Raw genomic sequence first — 18774 nt, 5'->3', positions numbered from 1 at the left:
TGACGCTTTAAAGGACACAAGCAAGTGCGTTTATGTAACAAACTGTACTTTAAGAAATCTATTAGTGTTGGGTCATCTTAACTGTTAATTTGTGAGCATACTGTTATCACCAACTTAAAACTTTGAAAACACTACAAGTTATTTTTCTAAATTAGCTTTTCCTATCCAAGTGATCTTCACTTGCTAAAGTCCAACCAAAACAGTTGCTTATTTCTGGCTTCTCCATCAAATATTCTACAATTTTCAATTAATAAAACTATAATCCACAGTCAAACCTGCGTTAAGATCAACACTTCATTTTAAAGCATTCTCTTAACAGGCATACATATTTAGAGAAACAGACTCGAATTACTAATTGGGTGTATAAATTCTTGTATTTAAACAGGCAGAACCCACAGGCAAGTTATCCTTTGCTTCCACCTTACAGTGGGTATAATGTATTTCTTTAAAGGGCATATCTGAAAGCAAATTGTGCCAAACTCTACTGTTATTAAAAATAAAACTAAGTGGTCATGGGTCTATAAAAACGGAGTATGTGCCATTTTGACAGGTAGGTAAATTAATCTTACTCTTCGTAAGATTGTAACTTGCCATTTACAATTTCACTAAGTTATCAAAGGGCTCTCTTAAATTGTTAACAGCTACTTTTTAAAATAAAGTTACCACCTTAATTTCCCTAAAGCTAACAAAGGATGGCCTATTTGTCTGAGATTAAAATTAAGCTTAGTCTTAGCTAAATTTACCAGTCGCTAAAATTTTAACATTCTGATGATCTCATTTAAAAACACTTAAAAAAAAAAGTTCTATAAGATAGTTTATACCCGTCAACATATTACTAAATCTGTTCCATTCACAATGTATGTATGAATATCAAGAGTTAATTTAGAATTTCAATTTAAACTTCAACAGGCTCAAAATACAGTGCCACAGAGAGTGTTTATTGCAGGCTTGAGAGAATTGAAGAAATTCAGACAAATAATATACATGTGATTAAGTCTGGCAAGATACAGAGATCCATGAAACACATTGCAATTGCCTATGAGTTTTACAAAATTATACAAATCTTTCAAGTAATCATAAGTCAGTTCTCATTACAGGTACTTAAAGCAATTTAAAAAAAGTCACACAAATTACACTTTTAAGTTTACAGTGTTAAATGCTTATCAAGTTAAATTTCTACCACTAGCAAGAGAACAGATGAGTTACTAGGACTCAGACCATGTCCCAGGGAATGTTTACTGGGCAATTCCAATTACACCACAGGCCAAACGATTTCCAGCGTTTCCCGTCTTTGTACTTTCTTCATTTCCACCTCTGCCCAAGTCATCTGGTTTTTCATGGACCTTTAAAAAATTTTAAGAACAAATTAACTCAGGCTATCAAGCAATTACCATCTCCTCAACAATACCCAAAAGACTTTTAAGAACCACCATTAGAAAATAACATGTTAAAATAATCCCACCAGTTAGGAGCATACCTAAATATTTAATCTAGTAGTAAAAAGTAGAAACTACTATTCAAAGCTTTTTCTTGATGATGCAAAGACAATAAACACTAGGTTAGCAGTACTATCAAAAAAGCCAGAATTAGGTTACAAAGCACCCACATGCTAAATCTACCATGAGAAATTTTAGTTACTATCAGAGTAGGCATTCTTTCATAGTATAAACTGGTTTGGGGGGAAAGGTGAGCCAAAATAAAATAAACTTATAAAAACTGTGCCTAATTAGCTACAGACCCATAAGTAAGAGATAATCCTAAAAATCTCTCGAATATTCAAAGCAGAATAGCGGAGTGGGTTGCCATGCCCTTCTCCAGAGGATCTTCCCGACCCAGGAATCAAACCAGGGTCTCCTACAATGCAAGCAGATTCTTTACCAACTGAGCTTTGAGCTATGAGGAAGCCCTAAAAATATCTTTAATATTCAAGCAGTAGCCTTTTAAATTTTGGTCATCAAACATTAAGCCACCACTTGGTGGCTCAGATGGTAAAGAATCTGCCTGCAATGCAGGAGACATGGGTTTGGGTTCGATCCCTGGGTTGGGAAGATCCCCTGGAGGAGGGTATGGCAACCCACTCTAGTATTCTTGCCTGGAGAATCCCATGGACAGAGGAGCCTGGCAGGCTACAAGTCCAAGGGTCACAAAGAGTCAGAAACGACTGAGCGACAAAGCATAGCACATCAAACATTGATAAGTGATGTCTGGCTTCATGACTACAGAAGGAAATTCTAAGGATAAAAGGGTGAAATGATAGAAGTGTCTACTGAAAGTTAACTGTCCTCTGAGGGGCAGGCAACAGGGAGCCTTCAGGTGGCGTTCTGTAGGAACCAGTTGCAGTGCTACGTACCCTGCGGCAATGGCCTCCCAGTGTTAAACAAGCGACAACAACTTGCAGACATGAATGAATACTGATGCTGAGGTCCACCCCCGATTTTAGATTTCAAATGCTTCAAAAGGGGGAAACCCCGTAGTGACAGAAAGCCTGGCCATTTAAAAACCAAATAAAGACAACTTCTGTTTCCATAACACAGATCTAATTAACATGATCAAAGGTAATCCACTTTATTACTGCATCTTAGCAAAACTGGTCTTAACCGACCTTGATCATTAACTCACCTTCACTGTAATTGTCCAACAAAATAACTGCTTTTCCTAATCTGAATGGAAAGTACAATTTATATGGAAGCTTAGAAGCCAGGATTAACAATCGTGAAGTCATGAAAACATACACGATCATGTGTTAGAAGAAGTTTCATGCATTTCCTTATTTATGAAAACTTACCACCATTGTGCGGCCAATGATGGAATGTGCTCCTGAGAGTGAGATCAGAGAATCTACAATACACACATCAGCAACACCGTTTTTGTCAGCCTTCACATTGCCCAGGTCTCCAACATGCCTAACATTGAAAAAGCAGAAGGATTAGGACTGATTTCTAACTTTAGTTCATAAGCTAAATTAAAAATGGATGAGTCAGATATATAAGGGTGGCTTGAGAAATCTATACAGTCTATATCAAACAATCTACTTTTCCATACTGACAAAACTTTGAAAACATACAAATTTAGAAACAAGTAACTAGGTGTTCTAGACACACAGCTCTTCAAGCAAGGCTTCAAGTCTATAAAGCAACGCTCTGGAAAGACCTGTGGGATAGGGGTGCACCCCTAACTTCAGAGGTAAAGTAAACTTAGAGGGTAAACTCTTAAGTTACTGAGTTATGCCTATTAATACTAGGCATGGCTAAGAGAGCTATGCCCCTAGGCCTTTGATATAAACATAAATTAATCCTTGTCCTTAAAATTTAATATTTTCCCAAAAGGCTTTCAGAAAATGAACACATACAAGGAGTCTCACTGAATTTTCAGCATCAAATTTTTATCTACAAAGCTTCCCGTGTTTCACAATGATGTTTATTTTGCTAGTAGTTGACAGTACTGTTATTCATCACATTTCCTGTATTAGTTCCCTTTGACACTTGTATTAGTTCTATATTCAATAAATGCTACAAACCCCAAATCGTTTTCAGTGTCCCCATTTGTCCATTCCTTAGCCCAGGGAGTAAAGCCATTCCAGTACTCGGGGGCAAGGGGTTAAGTGGAGCAACAAATTCAAGAGCAGAGGGGCGATTATCTTAGCATACAATCTGCAAGGAGTAAACCATACTGACCACCCCCACCCAAAGCCAGCACTATTATGTCAAAAAAGAATTAAGGTCACTCACCTCTCTTCATCTTTTGGCCCTCCGTGTTTTTTGGACAGAGGATTAAAGTGAGGACCTGCACTGGTACAGCCTATTTACCAAAAAAAAAAAAGCGGGGGTGGGGGGGGATAGCTAAATTACGAATCAAAATTCCAAAATAAATTCTAAAAAAGAAAAGTACTGACCCACAATGTGACTTCTGGGCTAGCAACAAAGGGCAGGGAGGAGAGACCAATTGTAACTACTGTGTGACACGGGTCAAGTTAACACCCTTCTCTGGGCTTGGTTTCTTCTGCCCCTTAAAATGAGAAGGCCAAGACTTGAGCTTCAATGGTCCTTCTATTAAAATCCCATGATTATGATGCTACTTCCTAAGATGACAGGATACCTCAACGACAAAAAACTTGTCTCCACAGCAACACACAGCCAGACAGCTTCTGTCTGGGCCTTGGTGCTTCCTTAATCCAAGGGCTGCTGCCCTGCACGACTCTGGGGCCTTCAGGCTGTACTCTGTAAAAATGGCACTCCTGAGCAAGAGCCTTCACATAGAACACAACTACAGAGGTGGCTCTTTCGGGACATGGCTCTTCACTCGATGGCCGACAGGTGGGTGAGGGATGTATAAAAGCTGTAAACAGGTTTCACCCATCCTCACCCCCACCCCTCCCCACTCAAGGAGACAGGCAGGTTACAGGACGTGGCAGAGTAAGTCAAAGCCAGAGAGCAATCGCCTCCCACAGAAGCAGGAATCTGTTTTCTTCTTTGGCTGTGCCAGGTCTCAGTTGCTGTCCACGTGCTCTCTAGTTGAGGCACGCAGGATCCTTAAGCTGCAGCAATGTGGACTCTTGGTTGCAGCCTGCATGTGGAATCTCCCTTCCCTGACCAGGCATCCAACCCAGACCCCCTGCGTTGGGAACTTGGAGGAGTCTTACCTACTGGACTACCTCTTAGTCCCAGGAATTTTTATAACTGTTGAAGTGGGTCACATCTGACTCTTAAATCACTATTTAAAGGAACCAAATTATGGAACATTAAAAACACGTTCCCGCAAAATGAATTAACTGCTCATCACAGAAAGTCGAAACACTAAGTTTACTCAAATACAGCAACTTAATCCATAAATTTTGTTAACTTGCTTCTGATCCCAAATTGAGAAAATAAAACTCAATCCACAGCACCAACAGTTCACAGGCTATCGTCAGTTTGTATCTTACTTCCAACCCCCACCACCACAACCCCACCCCGTCCAAACTAAGGCTCTAGTGTTGGAGCTGTTCTTCCAGGGTAAGGATAAATGTACCCCCTGCCTGCAACACCCACCCTCAACCCCCAGCTCACAAGGACCAAAGGCCAAGAAAGTCAGAAAGTAGCAGTGTTGTTTCTTATTGTTAAAAACACCTGAGACTTACACAATCAACCCATAATAAGATAAAATGAAAACATCAATTCCCCCTTCCGTTCCCCAAGTCAGTCACTTTTATCCCTGAGGCTGACTTGAGTAGTCCTACTGACTTTTTAAAAAACTGTTGGCAAGTTTTTAATGTGTGGGGGTGGCTTCCTGGATGGCTCAGCAGGTAGACAATCCACCTGCAATGCAGGAGACACGGAAGACGCTGGTTCGATCCCTGGGTCGGGAAGATTCCCTGGAGAAGGAAATGGCAACCACTCTAGTGTTCTTGCCTGAAAAATCCCATGGACAGAGGAGCCTGGAGGGCTACAGTCCAACAGGTTGCAGAGACAGACACGACTGAGTGACTAAGCACACAAACACACTACTACACACTACTAGGTTTATCTTACTAGGTGAAATGATTGTGAATCACAAGTCACCGGCACAACACCCACCTCGTGTATTGTCTCCAAACTCATGGACGTGGAATCCATGATCACCTTCAGTCAATCCTGTAATGGATCCAGTTACCACGACTGTATCTTCCTTTAGTCAAAGAAAAGTGCAAGAAGTTTGAGAGGGCAAATGCTTCTGAGCGAAGAAAACGATTGAATTACCTTTACCACTCACAGGAAAAGTGAAAAGAACATCAACTCAGGAGTCGAAAAACCTGTGTCCAAGGTTTTTGGCTAGAAAGGCTCACCACTTTCTAGCAGTGAACCTCCAGGTAGCTGCTTAACCATTCACGTGTAATGTGAGTAAGTTCTTGCTTATTATGTAAATACTTCAAATAGGTTGTGCTTGTGTGTGGCTAAGTGTATGTGCACGTATAAAACTTGTGAACCCAACTGTTTGCACGTCATACACTTTTCAGCATCTTCCTTTCTTCACGCAGACACTCTGCTGTATTATCAAACACACAGATTTGTCTTAAAAAGAAAAAAATAAAAGGTTCCCTGGAAATACTCAACTTGCTACCCTATGATCCCTCTTCTCCACTCCCCACGAGAGAGATGTGTATCAGTTTCCCACATGGCTATTTTTGATTTATAGCCAGAAAATATCCTCCTCACTGCCAGTGAGAAGCTGATCCTAGTCTAAACAGAAGTACTGTTTTCTCGAGGCTTTTTAGGCACTGAAACCTAGATAACTTTTCCACTCCTGAGATCAAAAAGAAGGGACAATAAAACACCAAAGCAGGTGAAGGAAAAAAAAAACACACTGCAATCCGGGCAAAGGTGATGGGTAATGGTACTGCACGCTACACAGACAAATCAAAGAAGTTACTTCCACAGCTACAAAGAGATCTTAGGAACTAAAATAAAATGTAACACAGCAACCACACCATATAGGAATATGAGACGGTGTTTGTTTTTTTAAAAAGCTAGGGCCGACAGTTACAAGAGGTGTTAGGCCTTGAAGATCTGATTTTCCACTGGCTAGGTATCACTGATCCTGGGAAGCAGTGTGGCGACTGCTGCCTCTTGTATTTCTTTTTGAGGACAGATACACTATAATTCCTCTAGGTAAAGAAAAACCCAAAATTTAATGGAAAATTCTGGAAAAAGCCAAGAATTTATACCCCCCCCCAACATGCCATGTTATCGAGAGCACAGAGAGACAAACACGGCAGGTTCTTCCAAGCCTCCACTTAACTAGTAATGCATAGAACATACGTTCAAGGGTAAGCTGCCTGGTACACCCTGTAGGGATCAGACTATTATCTCAAATGAATGAAACAGGTCAGGGAAGCAGGAGGAAGGGAAACGGGCCATAGTGTCACCCTAGGCTAATGAGAAGGCTCAGTAGGGGCCTTCTCCAGATGATTTTCAAGACTATCTAAGACTTTGGACTTAACAGGTGAAAATTTCCGATTTTTGAAAACCAGAAACTAATCCAAAAGTTTTAAACACTCAATAAGCCAAGAAATAACAGTTGATTATTGACAGTTTAATACATCTGCATACCCAAGGGTCTTATCAGGTGCAAAGAGCACCGCCAAAATGGAGGTTCAGAATCCAGCAGGGAAGGTGTAAAAACTAAGGGGACCCAGGGTTATGTCAGGTTTCACAGTTTGGCTTCTGAATCTAAGTAACACCAGGAGCTGTTTCTCAGTGGCCCGAGGGAAAGAATTCCTGAGGTTTCTTAGGTTCTCTAGTGGAGAGGAAAGAGGAGACACAAAACAGAGTCTGGCATATGAAAAGAGCAAAATTTAGTCTAATGTCAAAAAGCTTTTTCGGAAAATTTGGAAACCACCAAAAGGAAAAAAATCAAGCTCCAATATTTAAGTTCTCCTTGTATAAATCTCACATAGGACACTTCCTTGATTACTGTGCATATCCTCTCATGTTTCCATAAACCACTGTAAATCTCACTGGTACCTTAAATAATCCCTCAAGATTAACAAGCCAACATAAACCATTTTCCACCCACTGGCAACCTAAGATCTGGGACAGTCTTTTCACACGCACACTCCTCACAACATCTGTGCTTCACAGTATTATCACTGTTTCTGTACACTTTATTTTACATGATTTGTGCAGAGGTTTGTCCGATACCCTTTCAGTAACAGGCCTACTGGTAAAGAAATTTAAAAGTCACGTGACTGAAAATTTGTTTACAGGAATGTTCCAAGCACAGAAGTGACAATTCCATGCAAAGGAAATACTCTAAGCCTCCTCTCGTTGGACTCCCAAACCTCATCCACTGCCCTCTATCAACAGGAATTCTCAATCCTCCATGCATTGTTAAGAACCACTTTGGAGGCTTTAAAAACAACAAATCTCAGACTGCACCATGCCAGGTTCTGATGTAATTGACCCAGAACTGAGCTGGAATCTATTTTAAAAAGCTCAGCCAGTGAGTCTGGGGCTTCCCTGATGGCTCAGCGGGTAAAGAACCTGCCTGCAATGCAGGAGAGCTGGGTTCCATCCCTGGAATAGGAAGATACCCTGGAGGAGGAAATATCAACCCACTCCAGTTATTCTTGCCTGGAAAATCCCATGGACAGAGGAGCCTGGTGGGCTACAGTCCATATGGTCACAAAGAGTCGGTACGAGTGAAGCGACTTAGCACGCACGCAGTGAGTCTGCCGTGCACCCAGAGTTAATATCGCTCTCTAGATAAACCGCCCAACAAGGGAGTCTGTTAGATCTCCGGAGCTCTGACCAAGGCCGTCTTCGCTGCCATCATAGAGCCTGACCATGACCTCGAGCAGGGTGTGTCAGCAAACTTTTCTGTAAAGGGTCACTGTTGCATACTTGTGTTTTCCTTTAAACACAAACATAAGGGGGGGGGGGATAGACCTGAACAGATAAAACCACTCAGCTCGAGGGCTGTACAAACACCCACTCCGGGACAGACTGTGCGCATGCTTTGCAGATCCTTGAGCTGGAGCGCTCGAGCTGCAAAGCAAGCCCCAAAGGCATAACAGATGCCACGAGAATCCTGAGGGCCCGGCCGCACCCCGCCACCCGCGGGATCTCAAGGATGGGCCAGGCCTCGGGACTGCGCAACTCAAGAATCCGCAGGATATCAGGACCCAGACACTGACCACGGCGAGAAGGGAGAGTGGCCACACGGCCTCCTCAAAACAGGGAAGGTCTCCGTCGAGGCCTACGGACGCCGAAGGGGCGCCGCGTCAGCCGGTTCTCCTCCTCCCTCGTTTTCTCTCCGCCCTCCTGGGCCCGCCGTCGTCGGCCTCCCCACCGCCCCACACACAAAGGGGCAGGCCGGGTGTTCCCTTCCTGCACCCCCGCCCAGACCTCGCCACGCACCGCCGCCGGGCTCGCCCGGTGACTCAGCACTTTGCGGCCGCGCGGGCGCGGGGGGCGGGGGGCGGCCCGGGGTGGGGGTGGGCCGCGGACCCGCCGAACCGCGCGCCGGGGGAGGGAGGCGTGGCGAGGGCGGCCCGAGGCCCGGCGGGACCGGCCTCCCGCTCCAGGGCACAGGCTGGCGCGCACGGCCTCGCCGCTAGTCTTCCCCCCTCGCCCCCGCCAGCCCTTGCCTTTGCCTCGAAGTGGATGATGCCTTGCACCGGGCCGTCGCCCTTCAACACGCAGACGGCCTTCGTCGCCATGACTCGGGGGAAAGGCTCTCCGGCCCAGACCGCTAGGGACGCCCCTCAACAAGAAGAAGAGAAGACGCCGCCGCAGCACACACGCCGACGCAAAACCGAGCTGAGCGCGCCGCCGCACCTTTATAGGGCCGGACCGCCGCGCCCCGCCCACCCTGGCCCTCAACCAATCGCCGCCCGCGCTCTCAGCGCGCTTTCCCGTCCTCCACGAGGGGGCCTCGGGGGGGCCCTGACAGACCGGGGAGCGGAGCCAAGGGGCGGTGTGGAGGGCCCGTCACTCAAGCGCCGCCGGCCCCCTCCGCCCTGAGGCTGTGTGAAAATGCGCAGTAAAACCTGGACCCGTGGAAAAAGAAAAACAGCTTTTCTCCTCGAAAGGGTGTGATCGGCGGATTGCAGCACACGAAAGTGGGACACGGAAGTATATACGTGGCACGCCTTGAAGATCTGAAGTCTCTTTGTCCTCAAATGTTAATGAGTGATAACTGACTTTGGTCCCGACGTTGTCGCCTTTGTGTTTCAGAAGTTGAGACTCTCATGCTGCATGCTTTTGATGGTTTCCATTTTTTTTTTAATTGCGTTGTGGGTTTCTGAGGGTCTGTAAAGACGGTGGATCTCAGTTCCGGGTCTCACCTTTTCTTCTCTGCAATTTTCTTCGTCCTAAACACATAAGAGTTACGTATTTGGTTGTCAGAATTACCTCTTTTCGAATATTTCCTGTGTGGCAAGGCCACAAATCTGAAAACACCAAAAAAAAAAAAGTCAACTGATTGATTTCCACATCCCTCTGTGTTTTGTCTGCTGCCCCAACAGTCAAGGAGAGGGGGAGAATGGGCCAATGATACCTCCATACCCCAGGGTATTCCTTAACCTTCAAGGAAGACGTTTCATGAAACTAGCTAACAGCACAAACCACTTCTGTGTGTTTTTATTTTAAAGTAAAAGCATGTTTTACTTGTGTGCTCAGAAATCTCTAGAAAGATGTACAGGAGAGGGTGGGTGGGTACCTTTGGGAAATGCAAATTTAACTCTTACTAATGTTCTCTCAAAATATTTTTTTTTACAATGACTATGCATTTGCTTCTCTCCTGGCTCAGCCGGTAAAAAATCTGCCTGCAATGCAGGAGACCTGGGTTCAATCCCTGGGTGAGAAGGATCCCCTGGAGAAGGGAAGGGTTACCCACTCCAGTATTCTTGTCTGGAGAATTCCATGGAGAGAGGAGCCTGGCCAACTGCAGTCCAGTGGGGTCCGCAAAGAGTGGGACAGGACTGAGCGACTAACACTTTCACTTGTACATTTTTCACCGTGCATTTGTCTGCAACAGTTTGGCTCAGAAGGAGAATCCCCACCACCACCACCATCTGGCCCCACCCCCCACAAACATGCTTTTCTTGGCAAAATAGTTTGATAACCAGGGGGTTGCCAGGAGGCATCAAGGGAAGAATCTTCCTCTTCCCTCCCCAGCGGGCTGCCTGAGTAACGAAGATGAGTGAACTGTGTTCAGAGATGAGGTTAATTTAATCTGGAAGCACGCTTTCAACTCCTCTGCTGCTGCTAAGTCGCTTCAGTCGTGTCCGACTCTGTGCGACCCCATAGACGGCAGCCCACCAGGCTCCCCCATCCCTAGGATTCTCCAGGCAAGAATACTGGAGTGGGTTGCCATTTCCTTCTCCAATGCATGAAAGTGAAAAGTGAAAGTGAAGTCACTCACTCGTGTGCGACTCCTAGCGACCCCATGGACTGCAGCCTACCAGGCTCCTCCATCCACGAGATATTCCAGGCAAGAGTACTGGAGTGGGGTGCCATTGCCTTCTCCATCAAGAAGGCTCGTTAAACTGCAGATTGCTGTGTTTCTGACCCAGTGCGTCTGCGGCGGGAACCTGGAATTTACTTTCCTCCCTTGTTCTCAGGGAGCTCTGATGTTGGCAGTTTGAGAAATTCTGACCTACAGGTGTTTTTCATGCCCAGTGAAGTAGGCAAGTTGAGGGCAAGAGCTGGACCTATTTGACTCAAAAGAGGAGATGGGGAAAGTATCCTGAAAAGAAATAGGAAGTCAAGGAGACCCAGACAGGGGCCAATGAGGGACACACCTAAGGGAGGAGAGCTCTGGCTGCTAGGGATTTCTGTCGAAATCCTCCACATATCCTGGTGAACTCCCAACACAATCTGCCTTTCCAAATAATGCTCGGTAGGGAGGATTTAGTTGTGGCGCTAGTGGTAAAGCCTGCCAGTGCAGGAGATGTAAGAGACCTGGGTCCGATCCCTGGGTGGTGAAGATCCCCTGGAGAAGGATATGGCAACCCACTCCAGCATTCTTGCCTGGAGAATCCTGTGGACCGAGGAGCCTGTTGTGCTACAGTCCATGGGGTCGCAAAGAGTCAGAAACAACTGAAGTGACAACACACACACACACAGTTGTGGGGATGGTGAAATGCTGAGTGAGACCAAGTTCAAGGTCAGAGTGAAACAAGGCAGAAACTCAGCCACGTCTTGACTGCACATTACTTATTTAATTCTACATTTGGACTCAAAATCGTCATGTCACAGATATACAGTTCACTTTTTTTTTTTAATCATCCTCTTGAAAGTATACATATTTGTAATTTTGCTTGTTGTACCCAACTAGCATTTTCCAGTTAGCCTGTAAGTTGCATAAATGTGCAAATCACAGCCAAAGGGCCTTTGCCCAAGGCCAGAGTTTCCTTGGCTTCCAGGAAGTTGGAATCAGATTTCAGTTCACATGCCAACAAACTACCCCACGTGCAGTGGCGCTGGGATCCAGGTCCCTCCTCTTTTGAGATAGGTAGACAAAGCCTGTGTCGGTGCCAGGGCTGTGTTGTGCAGGATTTGAGGACCCCTGAGATTCATTCCTAGTACTACCCTCAAACCTAGGCAAGGGGTCCCACACTTCAGAGGGCCCTGTTCTGTTCCTCCTTAGGCTATATTTCCCCTGGGGAGAGGTGTGGAGCTGAGAAGATGCTCCCACAAGAGTCTTACCCCTCCTTCTAGAACAGGATTGTGTGTGTGTGTGTTAGTCGCAGGATTGTGTGTGTGTGTGTTAGTCGCTCAGTCGTGTCTGACTCTTTGCAACCCCATGGACTGTAGCCCACCAGTCTCCTCTGTTGCCATTCCCTTCTCCAGGGGATCTTCCTGACCCAGTGATGGAACCCATCTCCTGCATTAGCAGGAGAATTCTTTACCACTGGGCCACCAGGGAAGCCCACACAATACATTGGACTGACTTCAACCAGTTAATGATCAGGAAATATGAAGATGTACAAACAATGACTAGCCGATGAACCGAGGAACTGCTAGCAATTTAGACTATAAACGAGCCACAAAGCAGTGTCACCAAACTCCCAGTTCCCTGAAGGATAAAGGTCTGACACACATTCCTCAGTTTTATAGGAAAGAGATCCATGTGGTACAAAGGCCTCCCTTTATGCCCATGCCCCTGTCCTGTGTTAGGGCAGGCCTACTCATTTTGACCTTGAGATTCCACGATTCAATGGCTTTGGGGTGCTCCTGCCCCCTAATCTAGTCCCAAAGGTCATGTGTGTGATCAGAGAACTCAGGTGGTTTTGAAAAGTTCAAATCCCATTGAGAGTCATTATCTCCAAGAAGTTGAGGGAATCCAAAAGGAGGTTGGGTTGTCTTGAGCCCAGGAATGTGGCTGGCGTCTGACAGTCAGGATGAGGCACACTGACCCAGAGAGACTTTGAATTTTGTAGGGAATGGTGAGGACTGGGTGCTTCGGACCAGATTGCCTCCTGTGCAGATGACTCAGCAGTTTAGTGTGTGTCCTTCTGGCATTCCTGAGCAGGAAAATCAGTGTTTGGTTAAGAAGTAAGTGAAAGGGTAAGTCTTCCTTTCCATCCCTTTACTCTTAGTTAAATAAGCAGGGTGACAACATACAGCCTTGACGTACTCCTTTTCCTATCTGGAACCAGTCTGTTGTTCCATGTCCAGTTCTAACTGTTGCTTCCTGACCTGCATACAGGTTTCCCAAGAGACAGGTCAGATGGTCTGGTATTCCCATCTCTTTCAGAATTTTCCACAGTTTCTTGTGATCCACACAGTCAAAGGCTTTGGCATAGTCAATAAAGCAGAAATAGATGTTTTTCTGGAACTCTCTTGCTTTTTCGATGATCCAGCGGATATTGGCAATTTGATCTCTGGTTCCTCTGCCTTTTCTAAAACCAGCTTGAACATCTGGAAGTTCACGGTTCACGTATTGCTGAAGCCGGCCGGGGGCGGTGGCCGACAGGGGCTAGGCCGGGCTGGGGGGTCGGGGGCGGCGGCCGACAGGGAAAACTAGCTAATCTGATCACACGGACCACAGCCTTGTCTATCTCAATGAAACTAAGCCATGCCGTGTGGGGCCACCCAAGGCGGATGCGTCATGGTGGAGAGGTCTGACAGATTGTGGTCCACTGGAGAAGGGCATGGCAAACCACTTCAGTATTCTTGCCTTGAGAACCCCATGAACAGTATGAACTGCAGTCCATGGGGTCGCAAAGAGTCAGATACATCTGAGCCACTAAGCACAGCACACCACTCCTTTATTTCATCTCCCTTTTTCCCCAAAATCATTTTTTTTCTCCTGAAATCCCAAGGCAGTTCCACCTTTACACCTTCATGGTGCTCAGTGAATAAATAGTTTTCTTTTCATCTGCTTAACATCACACATCACAAAGGGGTTATCACCAAAACTTTTGCTGATGAAAAATATGTTTATATATATATGTGCTTGGTCGCTCATTTGTGTCCGACTCTTTGTGACCCCATGGACTGCAGCCTGCCAGGCCCCTCTGTCCATGGGGATTCTCCAGCCAAGAATACTAGAGTGGGTTGTCATTCCTTTCTCCAGGGGATCTTCCTGACCCAGGGATCAAACCCAGGTCTCTCTCATTACAGGCAGATTCTTTACTGTCTAAGCCACCAGGTTGTAGGCAAATGTCAGAACTGGGCAAACACAAAAGAAGCAAAGTACAAAGAGAGGGTTTTTTTTTTTTTTTAATGCTAAGAAATAAATGTGGTAATAAATAGGAAGCAAATTAGAAACAGTTAAAGGCAGTATTTGCTAGTCCTATCTGGGCTTCCCTGGTGGCTCAGATGGTAAAGAATCTGCCAGTGTGGGAGGCTTGGGTTCTATCCCTGCGTCAGGAAGATCCCCTGGAAAAGGGAATGGCTACCCACTCCAGTTTTCTTGCTTGGGAAATCCCATAGACAGAGGAGCCTGGTGGGCCCCAGTCCATGGGGTCACAAAAGAATCGGACGTGACTTAGCAACTAAACAACAACAATATATATATATAACTTTTGGCCATGATGCTTGGCATTTGGAATCGTAATTCTCCCAGTAGGGATTGAACCTGTGCCCCCTGCAGTTGAAGCAGAGTCTTAACCATTGGACCAGGGGATTCTTACCTGCAGATACTTAATGTTAGTAAATTCCCCAGACTGAAAGCTATTACCAGTAAACCCTGTGAGAAGATTATACCCCAGCATCATGAAGGGTCTGAGGCATTTTTGAAAGCTGGGGAGGGAAAAGTGTAACAATTAAGATTGTTGGTAAGCAGGAGTGAACAGCCTGGGATTAGACATTTGCAAACTGTAATTGAGAGTTAGCTATATATTTAATAATCATCTGGAGAACAGAATGGCTACCCACTCCTGTATTCTTGCCTGGAGAATCCCATGGATAGAGGAACCTGATTTACCCACTTGAGTATACTAGGATCCATCTTACTTATGCACATAATCAAGTCCCTTCCTGCTAAAACTCCCCTGCTACAGCCCATGGGGTCACAGAGTTGGACACAACTGAGCAACTAACACTTTCCCTTTTAATAATCGTGGCATAATAACCTATGTCATGAGCTCTGTTTAGCAGTTGCACTCTGGGCTCTGGCCCACTCGGGCCCACTGTATTGTCTTGGGTGATTCTCTCTAGATGAAGGTGATACTCAGTCATGTCTGACTCTTTGTGACCCCACGGACTGTAGCCCACCGGGCTCCTCTGTCCATGGGGATTCTCCTGGCAAGAATACTGGAGTAGGTTGCCATGCCCTCCCCCAGGGGATCTTCCTAACCCAAGGATCAAACCCTAATTTCCTGCATTGCAGGTGGAATCTTTTACTGCCTGAGCCACCAGGGAAGCCCATAAATACTGGAGTGTGTAGCCTATCCGTTCTCCAGGGGATCTTCCCAACCCAGGAAGATGGGGGAAGATGGGCCCCTGGGGAAGCCCATTTATTCCCTTTAGGAATTGAACTGTGATCTCCTGCATTGCAGGCAGATTCTTTACCAGCTGAGCTACCAGGAGAGCCCAACTGTAAGCCAGAGGCCCCTAGGTTAGATACTGCGCTTGTCAACCCTTGCTGCACCTTAGAACCACCCAGGAGATTTTTGAAAACAGTGTGCTTGGGCCCGATTACATTCACATCTTCAAATTGTGTTTATTTAAATGGTAGATGCACTTGACATTGCTGTAAGTTACATAAGAAACTGGCAATGGCCTTCATTGGAAATGGGCTGCTTACCTTGGCACTTACTATCCTCTGAGGAAAATAAACTTATATTTGGTTAAACAGGCATAACTAGGTTTCTGTTACATGCAGTTCAAAGCAGGTTCCAACTGAAAGAGAGAAGAAGCCACCAGGGGAGTTTTAGCAGGAAGGGACTTGATGATGTGCATAAGTAAGATGGATCCTAGGATACTCAAGTGGGTAGATCAGAAGAGAGTCAAGTGAAACTGAGGGCAGAAAGGCTATTTCGGAGTAGTGATCTAAGGTCCTGGTCAGAGGCCATTGCTAGAAAATAGGGGAGAGATGATGAAAAAGGAACCTTCAGCCTCAGGGCCTGACCAAACCTGCAGGGTAAGGGAGAGGCAGGGCAAAGGGTAGCTCCCAGATATGGGGCTCGGGTGCCAAAGTGGAGGATAGAGCTGCCATTTGTTAATACCATGAAAAGCAAGTTCCAGATCACTCAGGACAAGGGTGCCTCTGGGTGCCTGAGGAACCTGGAAGTGCTGAGGTGGATGCATCCTTTTGAACACAGATATGAACCTCAGGGTGACCCCACACGGCATGGCTCATAGTTTCATTGAGTTAGACAAGCCTGTGGTCCATGTGATTAGATTGATTAGTTTTCTATGATGGTGGTTTTCAGTCTGTCTGCCCTCTGATGGAGAAGGATAAGAGGCTTATGGAAGCTTCCTGATGGGAGTGGCTGACTGAGGGGGCCTTGTTCTGATGGCCAGGGCCATGCTCAGTAAATCTATAATCCAATTTTCTGTTGAAGGGTGGGGCTGTGTTCCCTCCCTGTTATTTACTTGGGGCCAAACTATGGTGGAGGTGATGAAGAGAATGGTGACCTCCCTTAAAAGATCCCATGCATGTACTGCTACACTCACTGCCCCCAGCCCTGCAGCAGGCCACCACTGACCCATGCCTCTGCCAGAGACGCCTGGACACACACAGGCAAGTCGGGAACACTGTCCTGTGGGCTCCCTGCTCCTTTCTCCTGGGTCCTGGTGTACAAGGTTTTGTTTGTGTCCTCCAAGAGTCTATTTCCCCAGGCCTGTGTAAGTTCTGGCAGCTCTATGGTGGGGTTAATGGCGACCTCCTCTGAGAGGGCTTATGCCATACTCAAGTCTGCTGCACCCAGAGCCCCATCCCTGTGGTAGACCACTGCCAACCTGTACCTCCACAGGAGATGCTCAAACACAGTTCTGTCTCAGTCTCTGTGGGGTCTCTGGGTCCTGGTGTGCACAAGGTTTGTTTGAGCCCTCTGAGCGTCTCTGGCAGGAATGGGGTTTGATTCTAAAAGGGAATTCGCCCCTTCTGCCATCTAGCTGGGGCTTCTCCTTTGCCCTTGGACGTGAGGAATCTCCTCACAGCTGCTCCAGCGCCCACGGTCCTACTGGATCACCGACTCAATGGACATGAGTTTGAGTAAACTCCAGGAGTCGGTGATGGACAGGGAGGCCTGGCCTGCTGCAGTCCATGGGGTCGCAAAGAGTTGGACACGACTGAGTGACTGAACTGAGAGAACTATGAACCTCAGGGTTACCCAAAGTGTGGGCTGTGTATCAGACCCAGTACACATGCTATTCAGATTTGTAATGAAAATGTAGTTACTTATTCCCTTTGTGTGTGCACACACTCAGTCGCGTCGGACTGTTTGCAACCCCATGGACTATAGCCCGCCAGGCTCCTCTGTCCGTGGAATTCTCCAGACAAGAATACTGGAGTGGGTTGCCATTTCCTTCTCCAGGGGATCTTCCTGACCCAGGGATCAAACTCGTGTCTTTCGCGTCTCCTGCATTGGCAGGCGGATTCCTTACCAGCAAAGCCACTGGGGAAGCCCATTTATTCCCTTTAGGGGATATAATTGTCATCATGATTCTCTACCACTCTGGGTAGGAAACTGGTGAGGCTTAGGCTTCCAGGTGGCTCAGTGGTAAAGAATCCTCCTACCAATGCAGGAGACTCAGGTTCAATTCCAGGGTCAGGAAGATCCCCTCGAGAAGGAAATGGCAACCCACTCTAGTATTCTTGCCTGGAGAATCCTATGGACAGAGGAGCCTGTTCAGCTACAGTCCATGGGGTCACAAAAGAGTTGGACAGGACCGACCACACACACACACACACACACAGGCACCATTGACATTTTCTCAAGTTCATCTGGTTAAAACAGATTCTTTAGAACAGTGATTCTCAAATGTTAATATCTTGTTTTGGGGTGTTATTTTTTGGCCGTGCCGCATGGCATGTGGGATCTTAGTTCCACAACCAGAGATGAATTAGTGCCCCCTGCATTGGAAGCATGGTGTCTTAACCACTATACTGCCAGGGAAGTCCCTCAGATGTTAATATACTTTAGAATTGGCTAGAAGGCTTGTTAAAATTCAGATTGCTGGTCCACCCCCAAAAGTTTTTGTTTTTTTTTTAACTTTAAAAAAAACCAAAGTAGCCTTATTACTATATAATTCATGTACTATAAAAAATTCACCCATTATAAGTATACACTTCAGCAGTATTTTTAGTAAATTTTTGTAATTAGCAACCCTTCCCAAAATGCAGTTTTAGAACGTTTCCATCAGCCCAGCAAGTTTCCTCATGCTGGTTTTTGCTTAAGCCCTTCTTCCACTCCAAGCCCTAGGCAACTACTAATTTACTTTTTACCCTGTAAATTTACTTTTTCTGAACATTTCTTATAAATGGAAACAGTATGTAGTCTTTTGCATCTGGCTTCTCAGCATAATGTCTCAGAGCTTAATCTATGCTGTAGCATGTATTGGTAGTTTGTTCCTTTTTATGTCTGAAGAGTATTCCATGGCATGGAAATACCATAAATTGTTTTCCAGCCACAAGTTGGTGGACATTTGGATTTGTTATGTGTTGTTGAATTGTGTCCCTCCAAAATACATATGTTGAAGTCCTAACCCCCATGAAATGTCACCTAGTTTGGAAATAGGATTTTGGAAATGAAATTAGTTAGTATAAGATCATACTGGAATAGGGTGGACCCCTTATCCAATATGATTAGTGACCTTATAAAAAGGAAATTTGGACACAGGCAGAGAGAACACCATGTGA

The 18774-nt window shown here is 45.8% G+C and overlaps 1 protein-coding gene across 2 annotated transcripts; it reads right to left on the bottom strand.

The window, feature by feature from the left end:
* Positions 1-917: 917 nt before the first annotated feature.
* Positions 918-9272, bottom strand: SOD1 (superoxide dismutase 1). 2 transcript variants are annotated; one of them, XM_081558228.1, is made up of 5 exons: positions 9088-9272; positions 5553-5633; positions 3729-3798; positions 2786-2903; positions 918-1343 (listed from the first exon to the last, which is right to left on the bottom strand). In XM_081558228.1, the coding sequence occupies exons 1-5, from the start codon at positions 9173-9175 to the stop codon at positions 1236-1238; spliced, it is 465 nt and encodes a 154-aa protein (XP_081414354.1). In that variant the 5' UTR covers positions 9176-9272; the 3' UTR covers positions 918-1235. The 2 variants fall into 2 exon arrangements, with proteins under 2 accessions (XP_081414354.1, XP_081414363.1); XM_081558237.1 differs by having other exon boundaries at positions 5553-5643; positions 9104-9272.
* Positions 9273-18774: the final 9502 nt, after the last annotated feature.

This window comes from Giraffa tippelskirchi, chromosome 2 (assembly GCF_054371585.1).
Source record: "Giraffa tippelskirchi isolate mGirTip1 chromosome 2, T2T-mGirTip1v1.2.pri, whole genome shotgun sequence".
Classification (NCBI taxonomy): domain Eukaryota; kingdom Metazoa; phylum Chordata; class Mammalia; order Artiodactyla; family Giraffidae; genus Giraffa; species Giraffa tippelskirchi.
The sequence above is the reverse complement of the archived record's forward strand: the minus strand, read 5'-3'. Positions and strand labels throughout refer to the sequence as shown.